The following is a 17,494-nucleotide window of genomic DNA, read 5'->3' as shown; positions in this document are numbered from 1 at the left end:
TCAGAGGCTGTGGCAGATATCTCAGAACAGTGCTTTCAAATGAAAATTGTTTTATAGTAAAATGTTCTGTTCTGCTCTAAATACTTGGTTTGCACTGCACTCCATAACTTTACTGGAACATTTGCATCAGAAAGCTTGTATCTTCATACCCCAAAGGATCAGAATGAAATGCAGCACACCTGCACAGTGTGTTCCATTGCAAATCTTTGCTCCGCTTCACCCAATGCAGACTCAGCAGGGAGAGCTGAACCATGACCTGAAACACTTCTATCATCTGAAGATTCCAGATCGGATGTTTTGCTTTTCTGAATCATGTCTAAGAAAAAATAACACAAAGTACTCTTAAAGTACAGGTATTCTAAGCACACAAGATAGATCCTTCCAATTTCCTTCTGAATCTACTGAATTGAGCATTTTCTTCCTTCTTCATCACCACATTTCAACAACCAACCATCTGTACGTTTCCCCTATAGGACAGCACTATTGCCCATATTAGGACTGAATCCTAATAAAAGAAGAAACCATATTACATCCTACATATAACTGGGTTTCAATTAGAACACTCTGGGCTACAGCCCAGGCAGCCTTCAATCCTGATGTCACCAATCAGTTTGCTTGTGCTGGTGGGCAACAGGTCCAATACTGCCTCTCTGTTGCTAGGGCTTTCTATTACTTGGCTAAAAATGTCTCCTGGATCACCTACAGCTCGCTGTGCTACCTTTTCAGCAGATGTCAGGGTGGTTGAAGTCCCCCAGCAGGACAACAGCCTGCAATCACAATGCCTCCAATAGCTGAAGAAGACTTCTTCAAGAGACTCCACTTGATCAGGCAGCCTGCAGTAGACACCAACTACAAGGTTCCCTTCATTGCCTCGGTCTTTAACTCTCACCCACGTGCTTTCAGTTTGCTCACTGAAAGCCATTCTTCAGGGAAAGTTCTTCACCCTCTATTCCTTCCTTGATGTAGAGGGCAACACCTAATTCCACCCTTCCTTGCCTGTGTCTTCTGCACAACTTGTAGCCATCAACAGCCGGATTCCAGTCATGGGAATTAACCCACCAGGTTTCTGACTGCAACTACATGGTGATTTTCAAGTAGCATGATGGCTTCTAGCTCCTACCATTTGTTTCCCAAGCTGTCTGCATTGGCGTAAAAGCACTTCAGCTGGGGACCCTGCCTTGTCATCATCTCCCAAGTGTAATTCCTTAATTCCCCTGGAGTTTCTCTGTTGCCTTATCCTATTGCCTCAATAAAACATAGTATAAAATGGTATAAAAAAGCAGATCATGACTCTTTGCTTCTGCGATCCTCTAACCATGACCCCACTCACAAAATCAGATCTGCTTTCCAGGCATTAGAAGCTGCTGATGTTACAAGTGCTTTGCTGGATCTGCTCTGAGGGCCACATGGAAGAGTCACACCAAACCCCTGCAGCAGAAAGACCTGAAACCTGCATGCTTTGGCTGTTCAAATAATAGTATCATAAAACGGCTTAGATTGAAAAGGACCACAGTGATAACCCAGTTTCAACCCCCTGCTATGTCCAGGGTTGCCAACCACCAGATCAGGCTGCCCAGAGCCACATCCAGCCTGCTCATGAATGCCTCCAGGGATGGGGCATCCACAACCTTTTTGGGCAACCTGGTACAGTGAGTCACCACCCTCTGGGTGAAAAACTTCCTCCTAAAATCACCTACTTCCTTCCAATGCCACAGAGGAGGCCACCTCAGCCAGCTGCTCAGAAAATGAATTATCAGAGCCTTCTTCCTCCTCCTCATCTCCAAACTCACGTGTACTGCCTGCATCTGCACACACACACACACACAAATCAGGAAAGCAAGACAGAACCACCCCGTAATGGTGATGGTGCAAATCACTCCAAGACTGCTGGAGAGAAGGAGAAAGGGTCTGCAAACAGAAGAGGTGAGCAGGGCACAAGGGGATGGGATGCAGCTCAAGGGAGAGGGGGACGCAGAAAGGGGTAAAGAGAGAAGTAACAGGGCTGGGAGATGGGACACAGAGCAGCCCGTGAGAGGAGAAAACGGGAACGTGGCGAGAGGACCACAGGAAGCGCTTGCGGGGATCGAGGGCCCCGCAGGCTGCAGGGCGGCCTCACCCGCTGCCTCCCCGCCCTCGTGGGGGCGCCGCTCGGCCCGCAGCAGCAGCAGCACGGCCGTCACATCCTCATCGTTCTCAGCATCGCCGTTGAAGAAGCGCAGCACGGCCCTCTCGGCCTCGCCGTCGTCGCGGCTTAGCAGCTCCTCGAAAGGCTTCGCGTCGGTCAACCCTAAAGCAGCGAGCGCTCGATCCCGCAACCACCGCACCCGCACGTCGCCCAGGCTCATGGCGGCAGCCACCGACAGACGCCGCCCGGTCGCCACAGCAACAGCTCCCGGAGGAGCGACGGCCGCCGCCCGGCCGACCGCCGCCTCGCAGCGCCGCCTAACGGTCGCCACGCGCAGCGCCTCGAGCGGGCGGCGGGAGGAGCGGCTGCGTGGCGCGGGGCGTTAAGGGGCTCCGCAGGAAGCGAGGGGAACAGCGCCAAAGGGGCTTTATTGGGAATGGGTGCGATGCAGTGCTGTGTACGAGTTCGTGTTCTGTGATGCCGCCGGGATAAATACTGAAAACTGAGCCTGCTTCTGAGTTCCAAAGTACACGAGATGGGGGCTTGCTGAAGTAGAGGATAGAGGAGTAATTAACGTTCAGTGTGATCTTAATCGTTCCAGAAAATAAACAGCTTTAACAAAAGGAAACGTCGTGATTTTACAACATGTGGTAACAATTTGTGAGAAAGTTAATTTACAATATTAGTTTATTAAGGAAAATGTATAGTTTCTAGGCTCCAAGTCTGCTGTGTATTTCCGTGGGAGGTATATATCTGACAATTTTTGGCTGTGGTATAAGGCAGTGGGTAAGAAACACTTTGTCCTACAAGAACAGAGAATCCCAAACACTTCGCTGAGAGCAACCGAGCTATGCTATATCATCTTTATTAAAATGTAAAGAAATGTGCTGAAAAGAGAAAGGCGTAAACTTGTAGCCTCCACCGGTATAGAATTTGTACTGAAATTCCACCCTGAAACAAGATAAAAGGTACAAGGCCAATATTAATCCAAAATTGTCAAAGGAGAGAAGCCTGCAACGCAAGAAGCCAAACACCACCAATCCGAATCCCAGCACTCAGACTTCCAGTGCAGCTGTTCCATCTGCAGATACAGGAGATTTGGTTTTTCTCCAGAGACTAAAAATTCTGCTGTCACAGTTTATTTCTCATTTCTGTCTCACTCATTTGTTTTGGCATTAGTTTTGCAAATCTAAAGTCTCACGATGACAAAACTCTTCACTAATAGAACTCTGACTACATTATGTGTATATACATCTGCCTTTTCCCCTACACTGCAAACATTATCAAGTTTCTGCATACAAAAGTGCAAAGCTCATGATGTGAAGACTAGGAAGGATTCAAATATTTAAAGGCTGGCAGTCTCACTTGAATGAAAGTTCTTCTCACAGATATAAATGTTCTGTTGAGCAAAACAGACTGCAGCCATTTAGTGACACAATTAGACTGAAATTAATATTTATCACAGCTACTAATATTCTACAGTATGAAAAGCTAACATAGTGTAAATCAAATGTATTAATTCATAATTTGCATGATAATTAATTCAATGTGGCAGAGGTCAGTATAAATCATAAGCCAATGAAATATGAGTTCACTGAAAATATCCAAGAAGAATACTCAAACTAATAAGCCATGTATTCAACAAGATTAGATAAATTAAAGAGGATTGGGCCATTAAAATTTTCACTTAAGGGTCCCTAGTATTTTGACCCCAAATCCTTTTAGAGCAGCCAGTATACACTGGAGTGAAGTAATTAAAAAATGAGCAGTTAAAACTTACCAGTGAAGTCGTATAGCATGGAGAAAAGCAGAAAGCCCCTCCATGACCAAAAGAATAAAAACTGTTAGTGCAGCAAAAAAGGCTAGAACAGGGACCAGCAGTAAGACACCATAGGTTGTGTCCACACGAAGACCCACTCTCATCACCATTTGCCACAGAACTTCTGACAGTTCTATTGGGAAAAAAAAAAGCTTTCATAATTCACATTGGTACAGCATACATTCATCAAGTGAGCTACTCTAGCTAACCTGTATTCTGGTTTAACCAGGATTACAGAATCTGCTGAACATGGGAACTACAGGAAACTCTCCACCCCATCCCACATTTTTTTTTTCATAGCAGCATCATTTCAGCAGGCCAGCTGAGGGTTAAAGATCAGGACAGATGAAAAAGCAACCAAAACCAACACGAAATACTTACGTGCATGTGCAAGACTTAATGCCCAGAGTCTCAGATACGAGGCTGTATTAGAAATACATCCTAGACAGTACTCAATGGTATGAATGGCTTGATTCATAAAAACATCTGCAAAATTAAACTGAAAGACAAAAACACATCTGTATCCATTTAAACAATGCAGTGCAAAGGGAAACAAAAACATTCATCTGCCAATCTTGGTATACAAAAAAAAAAAAAATCCATCACAGGGTCATACACTGATTTCATATCAAGGGGAAAAAAAAGCTTATGTTTAAGATTCATTACAGAGAGAAGCGACAACAACCAGTCTATTGGTCCAGTTAGTTTCCCCAGTTACTTTGTGGATAGATAAAAATGTATGCAAATTTGTTTTCCAAAATAATATGATCTAATTCTTGAAAAATGAAGGCAGTAAAAAACAAACACCATTCAAATTCCTGTTCCACCAATGTCACAAATTTACAATGTCGATTTTGAATCTTTACAATTAGGGTTAATCATCAGTAATGCCAGTCACAGAGAAATAACCGTATTAATAGAGTTAACTCTAAATATGCATGTTTGCTGCCAACAAAGATACCAAGATGAAATTCACCACCACAAGTTTCAATGTTTACTTCCAAGAAATTATTTAAGCAAACAATTGTATTTTTTTAGATACAGCAATACTGGCATTAAGGTCTTTGTAAAGGCTCTGCTGATTTTCTTGGAAGTTTCCATGATTAGCTCCTTGATTTTCTACTTGTAATTTCCTTTCAAGACCTAACTAATCAGAAATTAATTAATTACCTCCTCTCCATCCTCTTCTACGTGCCCACTATCTGAATGACTGCTTCCTTCCTCCACATCATGAGGCTGCAGCAGAGAAAGCTCTTCTTCACTTTCTTTCCGAATTAGCTTGTAGCCACGCTGCAAAATTGAAATGCATTATGTTTGCTGGTGGACTCTTGGTGTCAATTTTTAGATTTGTTTAAAGTAGTCACAGAAAATAACATTCTCCAAGGCAAAAATGACCAGAGAATTAGAGGAACAAAGAACTATGAAAGTTCTGTAGAAGCACCTAATTATGGACATTATCTATAAGCAATATACCAGCTGAATTTTCTATCCTGAAGAACTGTATGAGCACATATCAATACTTACCCTGTATGTTCTGATGCCTCGACTTCCACTGTGCAACCAATATAAATAAAGTGGTTTTCCAAAAAGCATTACAGGAACAGAAAGAAAAGCAACACACAGTAAAAATCTCTGTAGACCAACCTGTTCATAGGTGGGAAAGAAACAACATTAGACCAGATCACAAAATCAAAATTAAGCCTTCCTTTAATAAGTCTAAAAAAATACTACTGATTTCAGTGCATATGCAACCCAAATTGAAAATGTACCTAAATATTCACTTAATCCTCCTCTTAAATGGAATTACAGACACCCAGCATCTTCAAAACTGAGTTCCAGATGAAGGCATTACTGAAGCTCGCTGCACTAGGATTATTTACAGTACATAAGCAAGCAGCAAAACTATAAAAATACAACTATTCTCTCACCTCAATTCTAAACTGGGAATTTTTGTTTGAGAAAACTACTTCCACAAGTCCCCAAGAAGAATAAAAATAATTTTTAATGATCATGTTTCTTCAATTTCCCCTTAGTCTGAGACATTCCCCTCCCCAGGGGAAGGCAGAGCACACCCAGCTATCAGCCTTTACAACTGGTACAATAATAACTGCACAGAGAGCAAAGGATCCTTAGAAGCTTGTAAGAAAACTACTAACCTGTCCAGTATAAAAGGCATCTGCTTCACCACCAGGGAACAGGAACATGTTAATAAATTGAATCAGAATGCTTGGAGCAGTTGTGGAGTCCTCTGCAGAGTATGCTAACCACTTAAAGAAAATCATGAACACAAGGTAGCCAAAGATGCACATCATGAACAAAAGTTCAGGAAGAAAAACCAAATAAATATTGTACTTCTTCTTGAAATGTCTAAAAGAAAACAAAGAGAAAAAGGGATAAATAACTTCTACAAAGTAAAATCAAGGTAAACTTGGGACCAAACGTGGTCACAATGTCATTTTAAAGAGCAGTACTGAATTCAGGACTTAAAGTGATTTCTTCATACTCAGTGACATTTTAACATGGTATTTTAGTGGAAATCAATACCATGTGAAGCACGTGCTTGCATTTAGCAAGAAGTGAAATACTTCTTGGAATAATACTGACCCATTATCTAATTTTTGTGAAAGAGAACCTCTGTTACTGCCTTTTTTTTTTCTTTTTTTTTTTAAGATAATTACTATTATGCTGGGTTTTGTTAAAGAAAACACACACCTGTCCCCATTTCTCTTGCCAGGTTAACTGGCATAATTACAGCCTTGGCAAAAAGCATTATGGTTATCATGACTTCTTGTACTTACAAGTGGTTAAAAACTCCCAATACAACTCCAAATGTCATGTGAACCACTCCAAGAATCACAGACATTTTCATCTTGAAAGAATTTAAAAAACTGAGACGGTTGCTTGCCAAATTCCAAATCTGAGGAAGAAACGACAAAATGCAAACCTTCAGAGCAATGCAATGGAAGGAATACAGCAATATCCTTTCTCTATTACAAGATCAGCATTCTACGTCAAGCTGAGATCACAAACTCAGTCTGAAGTGTGTGAAAATAGTTCAGTCTTTGATTCATTAGAGGGAATCTCTTTTCTACTGGAGAAGGAAAACAGAAATGCTTTTTCTTTTCCCCCAGAGTGTCTTTCTCTCTCTAATACACAAATCAAAATCTAATTTAAAGATGACTGATCATCACAGCAGATAACAGAGAACAGTAAAACTAACCGGATCAATTCCAAAGGGATAAGCTCCATTGTACACACCAGTAACATTTGGATCCAGCATTAAAAGCTGATGAGACTTCAGATCCTCAAGACTGCAGTGAAAGAATAAAACAATTTCTAAGTAAAAACGGTCTGGCTAGTTAAAAAAAACACAACCTGGGCACCTTTTATTTGGGTTCAATTCACACCGTCTTTGAAAGACACATTTTTAGATTTTATTCCCCATTTCCCTGGAACAAAGTTTTGTTTTGAAAGCTCACAATCTGCTTTTAGATAAAATGCACTAACATCCCCCCAAAGGATTACCTATAACCTCTCTTTTACTTTCTTGTATTTTTTTGTTTTTAAATAACTATTACTGCATTTTTCATTTGAAGTGTGGAAGAGATGGAGCCCACAGCCCACTAGCCAGGTCTTGCTACATTTCATTACATTCCATTTGAGAGCAACCTCAAATAAGAGAACAGTTGAAGGGCCAAGGGCTGAACCTGCTGCAGGAAATACTCTTGCTTTAATGGCACAGCAAACAGAGGTAAACCACTCACCGCCAAACGTTCTGTTCAAACATTGCTGAAACATTCCACCCGGAACCAAATATATTTAATGACTTCGAAAAACAATCATTGTAAATCAGACCAGTGTATATAGAAAACAAACTCATCAATAGAATGACGTATCGGCCATCAAATAGCATTTTTATTATCTGCAAATATATATTATAAAAAAAAAAAAAAGAGGAGTCATGTTACCCATGCATTTCAAAGAGAAACACATTGCAGGCCACGTAAAAACTTCAGAAAGCTAAACAATACTACAAACAGTCATCAAATAAAACGAAGAAACCTGAGGCCAATCAAAATGGAAAACAATCTTTAAGCATGTAAATATGCAATCTACAAGGGACAATCACTTAATGGCAGATTCAGCTTTGCACATTATAGCTTTATGCCAAATGATTTAGGAAACAGTACTTGCTCTCAGCAAATTCAGAGAGACAACTTTGGTTTAAAGGGAATGAAGAGATCTGGAGTCCCCATAGGAGCTCCAGCGACACAAACTGACACTTCTCTCACTGGCATCACTACAGTAACTAATGGTTGTCTAAAGCCACATTTCTTCTCTTAGACTTAACTCAGGAAGTTAAGCCACCTGCAATCAATCTTAATTAAATATAATTCTAATAAGATATGCAAGAGTTCCTACTTTCTAAGCCCCTATAATTAAAAGATTAAATAAAACTAAGTCTTGTGAATTTCGAACTGCAACTGTTATTCAGAAACAACAAAAGATGAAACTTGAAGAGACATTTTCTCCTCCTGTTAGAGGCTGTAACCACATTCTGTAAACAACATATGCCACTAAGTAGCTTTAGCAAAACCAAAGACAAGCCCACCAACATTATTTGCTGCCAGTTCTTCTTCCAGCTTGGCAATTTCCGACCTTTCAGGAGAAGAAGAGCTCAAGGCACTGCATTAATCTTGAGGAGTACAGTAATACTGAACACATAAAATCTTAAGACAAAAAAGCCTAATACACGCATAAAAAATAGCACTTAACAGGAACATAGCAGCTATTTAATTGGAATTATCCTGCTGGTGGAGTTTAAGTTTATAACTCCTTTTACCTCGTCCTGTGATCTTCGTAATCTAGGATGGTTTTCATACAGTATCGTCAGGAGTGCAAAGATGAACATTAGCAGACCATGCCCAAAGTCTCCAAACATAACAGCAAACAAGAAGGGAAAAGTGATGATGGTATAGAGAGCTGCAATGGCAACGTGATACATTTCAGACATACAGCACAACAGATGATGGTGGTATCTGAATTATGCATAAGCAATCAACTATTTTTAGCCTCCCAAACAATTTGTTTAGTCTTAAGTTTGAAGGACATTTCACCCCCTGCTAACAGATCTCCCACACCATAGGAATTTAACTCGATTTAAAGCCTGCTTTAATTTATACATAAGTATTCTTCCGTACAGCATCACATGATGCTATCAGAGTCAAGGTAGCTACAAAACACAGAAAGATATTACACTACTGGGCTGTATAAGCTAGGTTGTTGTCTTTTATCCAGGTGATGAGCTTCCCACCTCAGCAAGAGCAACAGCCATTCCCAGTTTTCCTCTTTTCCCTAAATATATGCTCTTATCCAAGGTAAAGCATATAAACATACAGTCGTTCTCACTATTTATAATGCTGAAAGAACACCTCAAAATCAAATCCCAACTTACCACATGGCAACCACCTGCACTTTGGATGAGCTACTGAAGATTTACAACACCTAATAACTAAGTAGTACGGTTGTCCCCACTTTGCCCCATTTGGTGTCCCACTTAGCAAGGCATTTAAACGCACAATTTTACAAACCAGGTGAGCAATAACGACAATACAGTTCAGATTTCAGAGAACCAACCTGGATTCACTTCCCCATAGTTTCCAACTCCATAAGCATCAACAATATTCTGGAACCCTGAGGTGAATTTATTGGTACGTATCAGAGTTGGAGGAGGTTGAGTTGTTGGAATGGTATTCATGAAGGAAGAAATCGTGGCTCCGCTCTTCCTCTATTTACAGAGAGAAAGAAAAGAAGCACGAAAACTCAGTTGATGCTTAATCTAATGGAAGTGAAATCATTTTCTCTATCAGTAGTTTCACCAGCCTTGAAACATCACTAAAATAAAGCCCAAATTTAGCATTCATCTCTTTGCATCATCTTAAAATAAATAAATAAATAAATAAACATCTGTTGATCTAAAAATATGAATTAATGCACAGTGCTCTGGTCTGTACTTTATAAGGAATACCAGATGTGGTTCAGATAAGAAACTTGGATCCAACATAGAAGTTCTTATTTAATAGTAAAGTAGTTCTTATTCAAAGCACTAAATAAAGATTGTGTTTATAAAGAAATTGTTTAACATTTATTGAGTATGTTGAGTATATCCTGCCCGCACCCAACTTTTATCCTGTTTTAAATAAGCATTTTCTTTCCCTATCTGAACAGTCAGAAGACAGAAGCTTTAGCAGCACAGAGCATTCAGCTGACTTACAGAACCTTCCTCCAACGCATGGCGCAAGTTCTGCAGATCAGCCACTGGACACCAAACCTCAGCAATCAAACATTTGTTTGTGACATCAAAGCTGCACAGGTTGAGTACGTGATAAATGGCTTTCATCTTCTTTACTTGGATAACCCAAGTATAGATGGATTCAGATGCTTTACAAAGAACTTGGCGTAAGTAATCCTCAGTTTTATGCAGAACCTTTGTCCAAGCAGAAAAATGAGAAGATTTCATTGAAACAGTTATGTTAACTACAGTAAAAGCACAGACTGTTTGTCCAAAGATGAACCACGTTTGCAGGAGGCCCCAGTGAGCACTGCCTCCTGTTCTAGGCAGTGGAATTACTCTGAAGTTTAATAAATACAGGCAACACAAGGCCACAAACATTATGTATGATCATGTTCAGATCCAAAGCTGTCTGCATTTCAGAAACATTAATATATTTAATACTGCAATACATGAAGTTATTGCCTCCTGGGCAAATGGACAACACCACTGTAATTTACTCACTGTACGAAGATCCTGAATACGAACGCTCAGCCCTTCAACAACCGCCAGGCGCTCATCCACAGTGCTGGGGTAGGGGTACACGTGACAGCGGTAACTGCAGAGACACAGATGTGTGTGAAGAGCCAAACCAAAGCAAAAGGCAGCCGACATCAGGTCCCAGCCAAATCTGCAGCATGCCATCTAATAACTATAGGCAAGATTCTGCCGAGTCTCACTCAGTGCTTGGCCCACACTTAGTAAGGACTGCAGATAAGGCGATGCACGCGTTTATTTGTACACCGTGAATTTTTAAAGCTAGATGCAGCTGAGGGGATGGAAAAAAAAATCAAATTCAAAGCCTTGCATAAAATCAACGTTTCTAAGGATGTGGAGGAGAGGAAAAATAAACAAGAAAAGAACTCGGATGTAAAGAAACAACATATATTCATTTTTACCAGTCGCAAATCTTCTTAACTTTCTGGCCAATTTGTTCACCCCAATAGGACACTAAAAACACAAACCATTTTGTGGTTTCACCCTGAAAGAAAAGAAAATAGTTAATGAAACTTGTTTTCAACCAAGAACTCAAGTGCACTGTCATTATTCAAATTTGTTCTTTTACAGTATAATCAGAAAAAAGTGTCAGCAGCAACATTAGCAATCCATGTTTTAATTAAGATCAAAAATGAAACTCAAAGGAGTTTCTTTTCGTAGATCATTAAAAAAACCACAATTTTCAGGGAAGAAAAAACAGACTTTATTTCATCACCTCTGAATTATAAGTCAGAAAAAAGCTCTGGAAAATTGAAGAGCTACAAATCAGAATGAAAGCAAAATTTCATTCAACTTAGCCAACTTTTACTGGTGATGGACAAAGTGCATTTTATAAATTCAGAGATATTTTTTAATAGAAGACAGACAATATCCCAGACTTTTTTTTTTTCCTTAACTACTGAATGAACAAATAAAAGGGACATTAAGAGGTAATACTGTGTACAGACCTAGTTAATAAATATCCAAGCATTCATTTGTGCTTTTTTTTTTTTCTTTTGGTCACAGCAGCCAATCAAAGTCACAGCTACTGCACAGCAAAAGGTAAGATGTATGAGGGGTGGCTGGGGTCACTGGGTTTGCCCAGCCCAGAGCAGAGGATGCAGAGAGGAGGCAGCCATGAGGCCTCCAAAGGCACTGAGAAATCATTTCCATTTAGTGCAGAGCTGAGCAGCAATTATTTTAAGTCTTTTGAAAAGTACAAACACAATAAACTCCTTCATAGTATTTCTTACTCACAGTATCTGGATCTTCCAGACATTCATCCAGCTCCGCATATGTCAGAATAGTGTATCCTTTACAAGCTCTCCACAGCATTTTTTCAAATGCTTCAACTTTTGCTCGGTGAACCAACCCAGATATAAAGCTACAGAAAAAGAGAGCTTTGGTAAATAGGTCAACATCAAGTTGGATAAGGCAAAACCAAGAAAAGCTAAAATCTCAGGAGTAAATCACATCACAAAATAGCAGCCACAATAATTTAACACATCACCTCTAAAGAAGGAAACCACTCTCTATAGGAACTACCTGGTCTATAAAATGAAGGCAATTTCTATTTAGAAAACAAATTGACTATAGACCATAGGAAACAAATAGAATATTTGACATCACCTCCGCTTTTAGCAGTAAGGTTCTTGATTTTTCACTCATTTTTTACTTTCATAAAGACATTGCAGGGATTTGTATCCATACATCACTTTAAAAGCAAGTAGGCAATACCATTAATAATAATGTTACATTACTACTGACTCAGCGTGCTTAATCCTGAAAAATGTTTGAATAGAAGTACCACCAATTCAGGGCAATTTCAGACTTTTCCTTAGCACACATACTTAGTTTTATGGGAGCTTTGTGACAGTTTTCTTTAACACATCTCTTCAAAGAATCCAGTTTCGATTCAGAGGTACAATTGGGCCACTCACCCTGCCTAAAATAGTTTGGCTTATCTGAAATCACTGGACTCACACAACACCCCATCTTTTGAGAAAGCAGCCTATTATTTACAGCAGCTCTTGAAGCAGTTCTGAAGCAGCACATCACGGCAATCTGGCAGATATGGACTGAACCATACCTACCCCAGCTTGGCACCCAGTCTGTGCATACAGTTGTAATCTGCAAATGGCTCATTTTCCACAGATGGAAATTCTTCGTAATTTATATGTAAGTGGGACTCATACTAGATAAGAAAAAGAAAGATCAGCTGTAGCTCTCAGGAAAAAAAAAAAAACAAAAAACTAATTTATTATTCTCAAGAAGAAAAGTTAGTTAAATTATTTCAGTGAAAATACAAAATTATTTCCTGCGTTCAATTCAGGCAACGGGAAGATCTTGGAATCCCAACCAAATCACTCAGCAGCTAACAGATACTTTTGCAAAAGTGACCTAAATGTTCTCAGACCAATTTATACATCGACAGGATGTGTAAACAGGATTGTCACACAACACACTCAGATGCTGCAGGATTACCTCAGCTGTTCTCCTGACAAACGTTTGTGTGACATCCAACATGCACGTGTACTCCGTGAGTTCAATCAAGTTTTTCCTCAGCTTCTCTTTGTTTTTATTTACTTCTCTCAATTCTGTCTCCAGCTTCTGCAACTGTTCCTGTTACACAAAATAAAAGTGACACAGAATCGGGTTTGGAAATTGGGGGAGGATTCATTTGAAGTACATGTTAATTTGGCTGAATTATTAGTTTTCCAAATTCTTAAGTGCAATAAATGCTATTACTCAGTCTACCAAAGATTGCTTCATACTGAGTATGCCTGATTCACCACCAGAATCCATTAAGTCTGCTGTTATGACTCTAATTTACTTCTGAGCTAAGGCACACTTGGAATTAGAACCTGGAATAGCACAGAGTGTGAGACATTTACCTATTTACCTATTATTCTATTGACAGACTTACACTAAAAAGGAACATCATTCAAAAGTATATTTGCATTTTACAAGCTTCTCCTTCCAACACAATACCAGGAAAAGCATTCAGAGAAAAGAGCACTCTGTACTCACTAGGAAACCAACATGGGAAACAGCAGAGCCTTGGGCTAAGAACTAAGAACTCCCACACACCCTGAAAAATAAGGATGCAGGAAAAGTCCTGAATAAATCCCAATGCAATAAATGAGGCTGAAGGACTACACCTACATACAGCAATTTATCTGAACAGTGCAACGCACCAATCCATCAAAACAGATGTGACTACAAACCTCTAAGTTAGCTTTCTGCCTTTCACAGGAATTTTGTGACAATATAACATCCTCAAAGCAGACTTTGAAGTAACACTGGCAGAACATGACATCTGGATGAAGAGAAGTAAAGTCTGCCCCTGACAGATCCCTGTGTAAATTAGGTCGTAAGTGGTGAAACAGAAAGTGATCCAATTTGAAATAAAGTTCTGAGATCCAGTACTACAGTTTTGGCAACTGGTGCTTGAACAAGTTACCTGGATTTCTAAAATGTGTTTCAGCAAGGGGGCAGGAGGAGCAACATCTCCCTCAGGAAGAGGAATATCCGCCTTTTTAATTTCTTGTACTAAATAGCCTGGAGCGAGAAGAGAAACAGAATCAGAAATATAAGCATATCACTTACGCTTGCAAGAACACTAAGAGCCATTGTGAGGGTGCCAATCACACTGCAGCATCGGGCCTTAACTACTTCATTCCTTTATTTCTGCAACCATACACAGAATCTTCAAAAAGAACACAAGGAAAGGGTGAGCCCTGTGCATTGGAAAGGCACTGACAATGGGCTTGGAACACAAGACTTCCCTTGGAAGCTCGCAGAAGGAACCCATCCTCAGAGACGTCTGACTGAAGCCTTCCCACCACCCCCATTTTTTAAAGAAGCTTTTAACATTTCGCAGTATGTTTTTGTTGTTGTGAGAACAGCTTTCTAATGCCATCTGCAAAAAAAACTGACATCCTGCTCCACGACTCATGTTTGGAATATACAGTGTTTCAACAAAGAGGCTTAAGTAACCCAACAACACATGCAGCTCATGCTGGGCAGTGCGATTGCCACGATAGCTGCTGGGATGTATGGCATGACCAGCACATGATTCCAGCAACACACTCCAATAAAAGGATCCTTCAACAGTAACCTTTCCTCAGGATACACTGCAGTGAAATGCATCTTGGTGAAGCTTTGCAGCCTTTCTTCTATGCATTGATTGCCATGTGAAAGCAATTACTATTAGCTTGAGATGATCTGGAGAGTGCTTGGCAGTTGGACAGTGCTGAATTGTGTAATGTGACCAAAAAAAAAAAAAGATTTATCTTATAATCAAGAGAATATCCAGAGCAAAGCTTCTTTTTTCCCAGCAGCATTTTAACCATTCAGTACAGAAACAGTCTCAACTATTCATCAGCAACTCTTCTTCACTTCTGAGCTTAACCAAAAAAGAGAGAAGAAACAGAACAGCAATAACACATACAAGTTGTACAGCAAGTAAAACTTAAAGCTGAGAAAATTAAGAGACAGACAGCACTAGAACACTGGAATTGCCCACTGGCTGTGCAGTCTTCAGCTGTAGATGTACTCGAGTTGTATGTTCTGACCCATTTCAGTACAGGAGTCAAATAAGCCATCTCTGGCTCTAAAGTGCACATGAGTGCACACAGGCCTTTGTCACAGATACAAGAATTTTATAAGATTCTGCAAAATTCATACAGTACAGAACTGGGAAAAATCAAAAAGAAAAACTGCAGCTGAAATCAACACCTCGGTTCCACTCCAGCAAAGTAAGCTTGAATAACGCCTCAGGTGAAAAAGGGCAGGTAGGAAAACAAAGCTCACCAAGAATTCTTTCCATTTCTTCACATTTCTTCACTTCATTCACAAATTTTCTTTGAAACACGCTTACATTTGGGTTCAGCTGAGGAAGGATGAAATACTCGTTAGGTAACATGAAAACAACCACCCCTACAAAACACAGCTGTCTGTGAGACTTCATGGAGCCAATGCTGCACATGCACTCTTTCTAAAAAGCGCTTTTCATCTGGGAAGCTACTAAAGGAGAAAAAGATTTGGCTTTCAACAGCAAAGCTTTACTGGAATTGAATCAACATCCTTCCTTTTTTTTTACTCAAAGAACCAAATAACTAGATCTACCAGAGAAACCATTCCCAACCTTATTCCTACCAATTTAAAACACTACTTAAAGATTTCAAATTAACCAGCATGAACCTTGCTAGAAACAGCTTTTTTGTTGTTGTTTTTCGGTTTGTTCAGATTTTTTGCTATGGAGTTTCACAGAATCTACATGGAATGTTAAGCACTCATAGATATTTGCATGCACCTCCCCATGAGTATGCAATACCTCTGGCTGCATAATCAACTTTCAAATCAGGACTAGATGGAATAGCATCTCTAGACATCTCTACAACGATATACTGACGAATGCACATCCTCCTACTGCCATATTTGCTAACTAGCTGTTCATTTAAGTTTTCCTTGCAAAGACTGTCACCTGCATTTCTGGAAAGAAATTCCAAACTCTGTCACCAAGTAAGCATCACATAATTATGATGAGACAGCTCAAAAATGAAGTTAAGTATTACCCAACCCATTTTCTAAGCCATGCAGTTGGCTTCCTCCAAGGCAAGTTGCCCTGTGGGAGCAGACACAGCACATCCTGACAGTCAGTGAGAAGGCAGAAATAAGCTTACAGAGCACTTGGGTGCTTCTATCAACCTACTGGGGATAGGCACATCTACTCTAGGGCAGCAGGTGGGCAAGAAGGCCAGCAGCAACCAGACTTGCATCAGCAACCACGCAGCCAGGAGCAGGAAGGGGCCTTTCTGCTGTGTCTGGGGCTGGCGAGGCCGCACCTCGAGTGCTGCGCTCAGTGCCGGGCCCCTCGCTAACAGAAAGACATCGCGGCCGGGGAGCGAGTCCAGAGAAGGGCAGCGGAGCCGCGAAGGGTGAGGAGCACAGCACTACGGGGGGCAGCTGGGGGAAGCGGCCGGCTCCGTACAACTCCCGACAGGAGGCTGCCGGCTTTGCACGCAGATAACGGCGGCGGGCCGAGAGGTGACGGCCTCACGCAGCGGCAGGGCAGGTGCGGGCGGGTACGAGGGGAAGCTCTTCTCCCAGACAGCGGTCGGGCACCGGCACGGGCGGCGCAGGAAGGCGAGGGCTGAAGAACAACCCGGCGGGCCCCTTCCAGCTCGGGCCCGGAGCTCAGCCCGCTGCCACACGACGGCGACGCGCGGCTCAGCCCGCAGCCCCCCGCCCCGCCGCCCCTACTCACATCTCGGAACTCGGCCAGGCCGCGCTCCCCAACCTCGCTCAGGCACTCGTACGCCGAGCCGCTCTGCAGGAAGAGCTGCGCCAGGCACATCGGCTCCCCGCGGAACAACGCGCCCATGGCGGCCCAGGACGGAGCGGCTCGGCTCAGCGCGGCCGGCGCGCAGCGGGCACGGCGGCAGCTCCCGGCCCGGCCGCCATAGCGCAGCGCCCCGCCCGCCGGCTGCGGCTTCCGGGGGGCGGGGCGGCCAACCGGCGCCGGGAGAGCGCCCAGCTGTGAGCCCAGCTCTAAGCCCAGCCCCGAGCCCAGCGTTACCCCGCCCCCGGCCCGCCCCTACCGCCTGCAGTCGAGCAGCCGACGTGCTGAGTTGTTTTTCCTCGCTTTTTAAGAATATCAATCCGTGCGCCTTTGCTCGTTGTGAAATAAAAATCTTTCTGTATTTTTTTTTTTTCCGAAAAAAATAAAAATACTTGA

The 17,494-nt window shown here is 41.6% G+C and overlaps 2 protein-coding genes across 3 annotated transcripts in view; both read right to left on the bottom strand.

The window, feature by feature from the left end:
• The window catches only part of DNAH10 (dynein axonemal heavy chain 10), a 54,515-nt gene extending 52,170 nt beyond the window's left edge, over nt 1-2,345 (bottom strand). The window contains exons 1-3 of the mRNA XM_052691065.1: nt 2,117-2,345; nt 1,698-1,805; nt 180-316 (exon numbers count right to left, since the gene is read on the bottom strand). Coding sequence (XP_052547025.1) covers nt 180-316; nt 1,698-1,805; nt 2,117-2,345 — 474 coding nt within the window. The remainder of the gene's footprint in view (nt 1-179; nt 317-1,697; nt 1,806-2,116) is intronic.
• A 614-nt stretch (nt 2,346-2,959) lies between these two features.
• ATP6V0A2 (ATPase H+ transporting V0 subunit a2) lies at nt 2,960-17,232 on the bottom strand. Of its 2 annotated transcripts, none has more exons than XM_052690861.1 (20): nt 17,024-17,232; nt 15,568-15,646; nt 14,216-14,313; nt 13,237-13,374; nt 12,846-12,946; nt 12,010-12,136; nt 11,175-11,257; nt 10,741-10,834; nt 10,219-10,431; nt 9,582-9,732; nt 8,788-8,927; nt 7,709-7,866; nt 7,165-7,255; nt 6,743-6,861; nt 6,101-6,311; nt 5,469-5,588; nt 5,115-5,234; nt 4,326-4,443; nt 3,906-4,077; nt 2,960-3,076 (listed from the first exon to the last, which is right to left on the bottom strand). In XM_052690861.1, the coding sequence occupies exons 1-20, from the start codon at nt 17,138-17,140 to the stop codon at nt 2,974-2,976; spliced, it is 2,553 nt and encodes an 850-aa protein (XP_052546821.1). In that variant the 5' UTR covers nt 17,141-17,232; the 3' UTR covers nt 2,960-2,973. The 2 variants fall into 2 exon arrangements, with proteins under 2 accessions (XP_052546821.1, XP_052546822.1); XM_052690862.1 differs by having other exon boundaries at nt 17,057-17,232.
• Between the last annotated feature and the right edge of the window lie 262 nt (nt 17,233-17,494).

Source organism: Tympanuchus pallidicinctus, unplaced genomic scaffold, assembly GCF_026119805.1.
Source record: "Tympanuchus pallidicinctus isolate F22 unplaced genomic scaffold, pur_lepc_1.0 scaffold28, whole genome shotgun sequence".
Lineage (NCBI taxonomy): Eukaryota > Metazoa > Chordata > Aves > Galliformes > Phasianidae > Tympanuchus > Tympanuchus pallidicinctus.
This window is presented reverse-complemented; position numbering and strand designations above follow the sequence as displayed.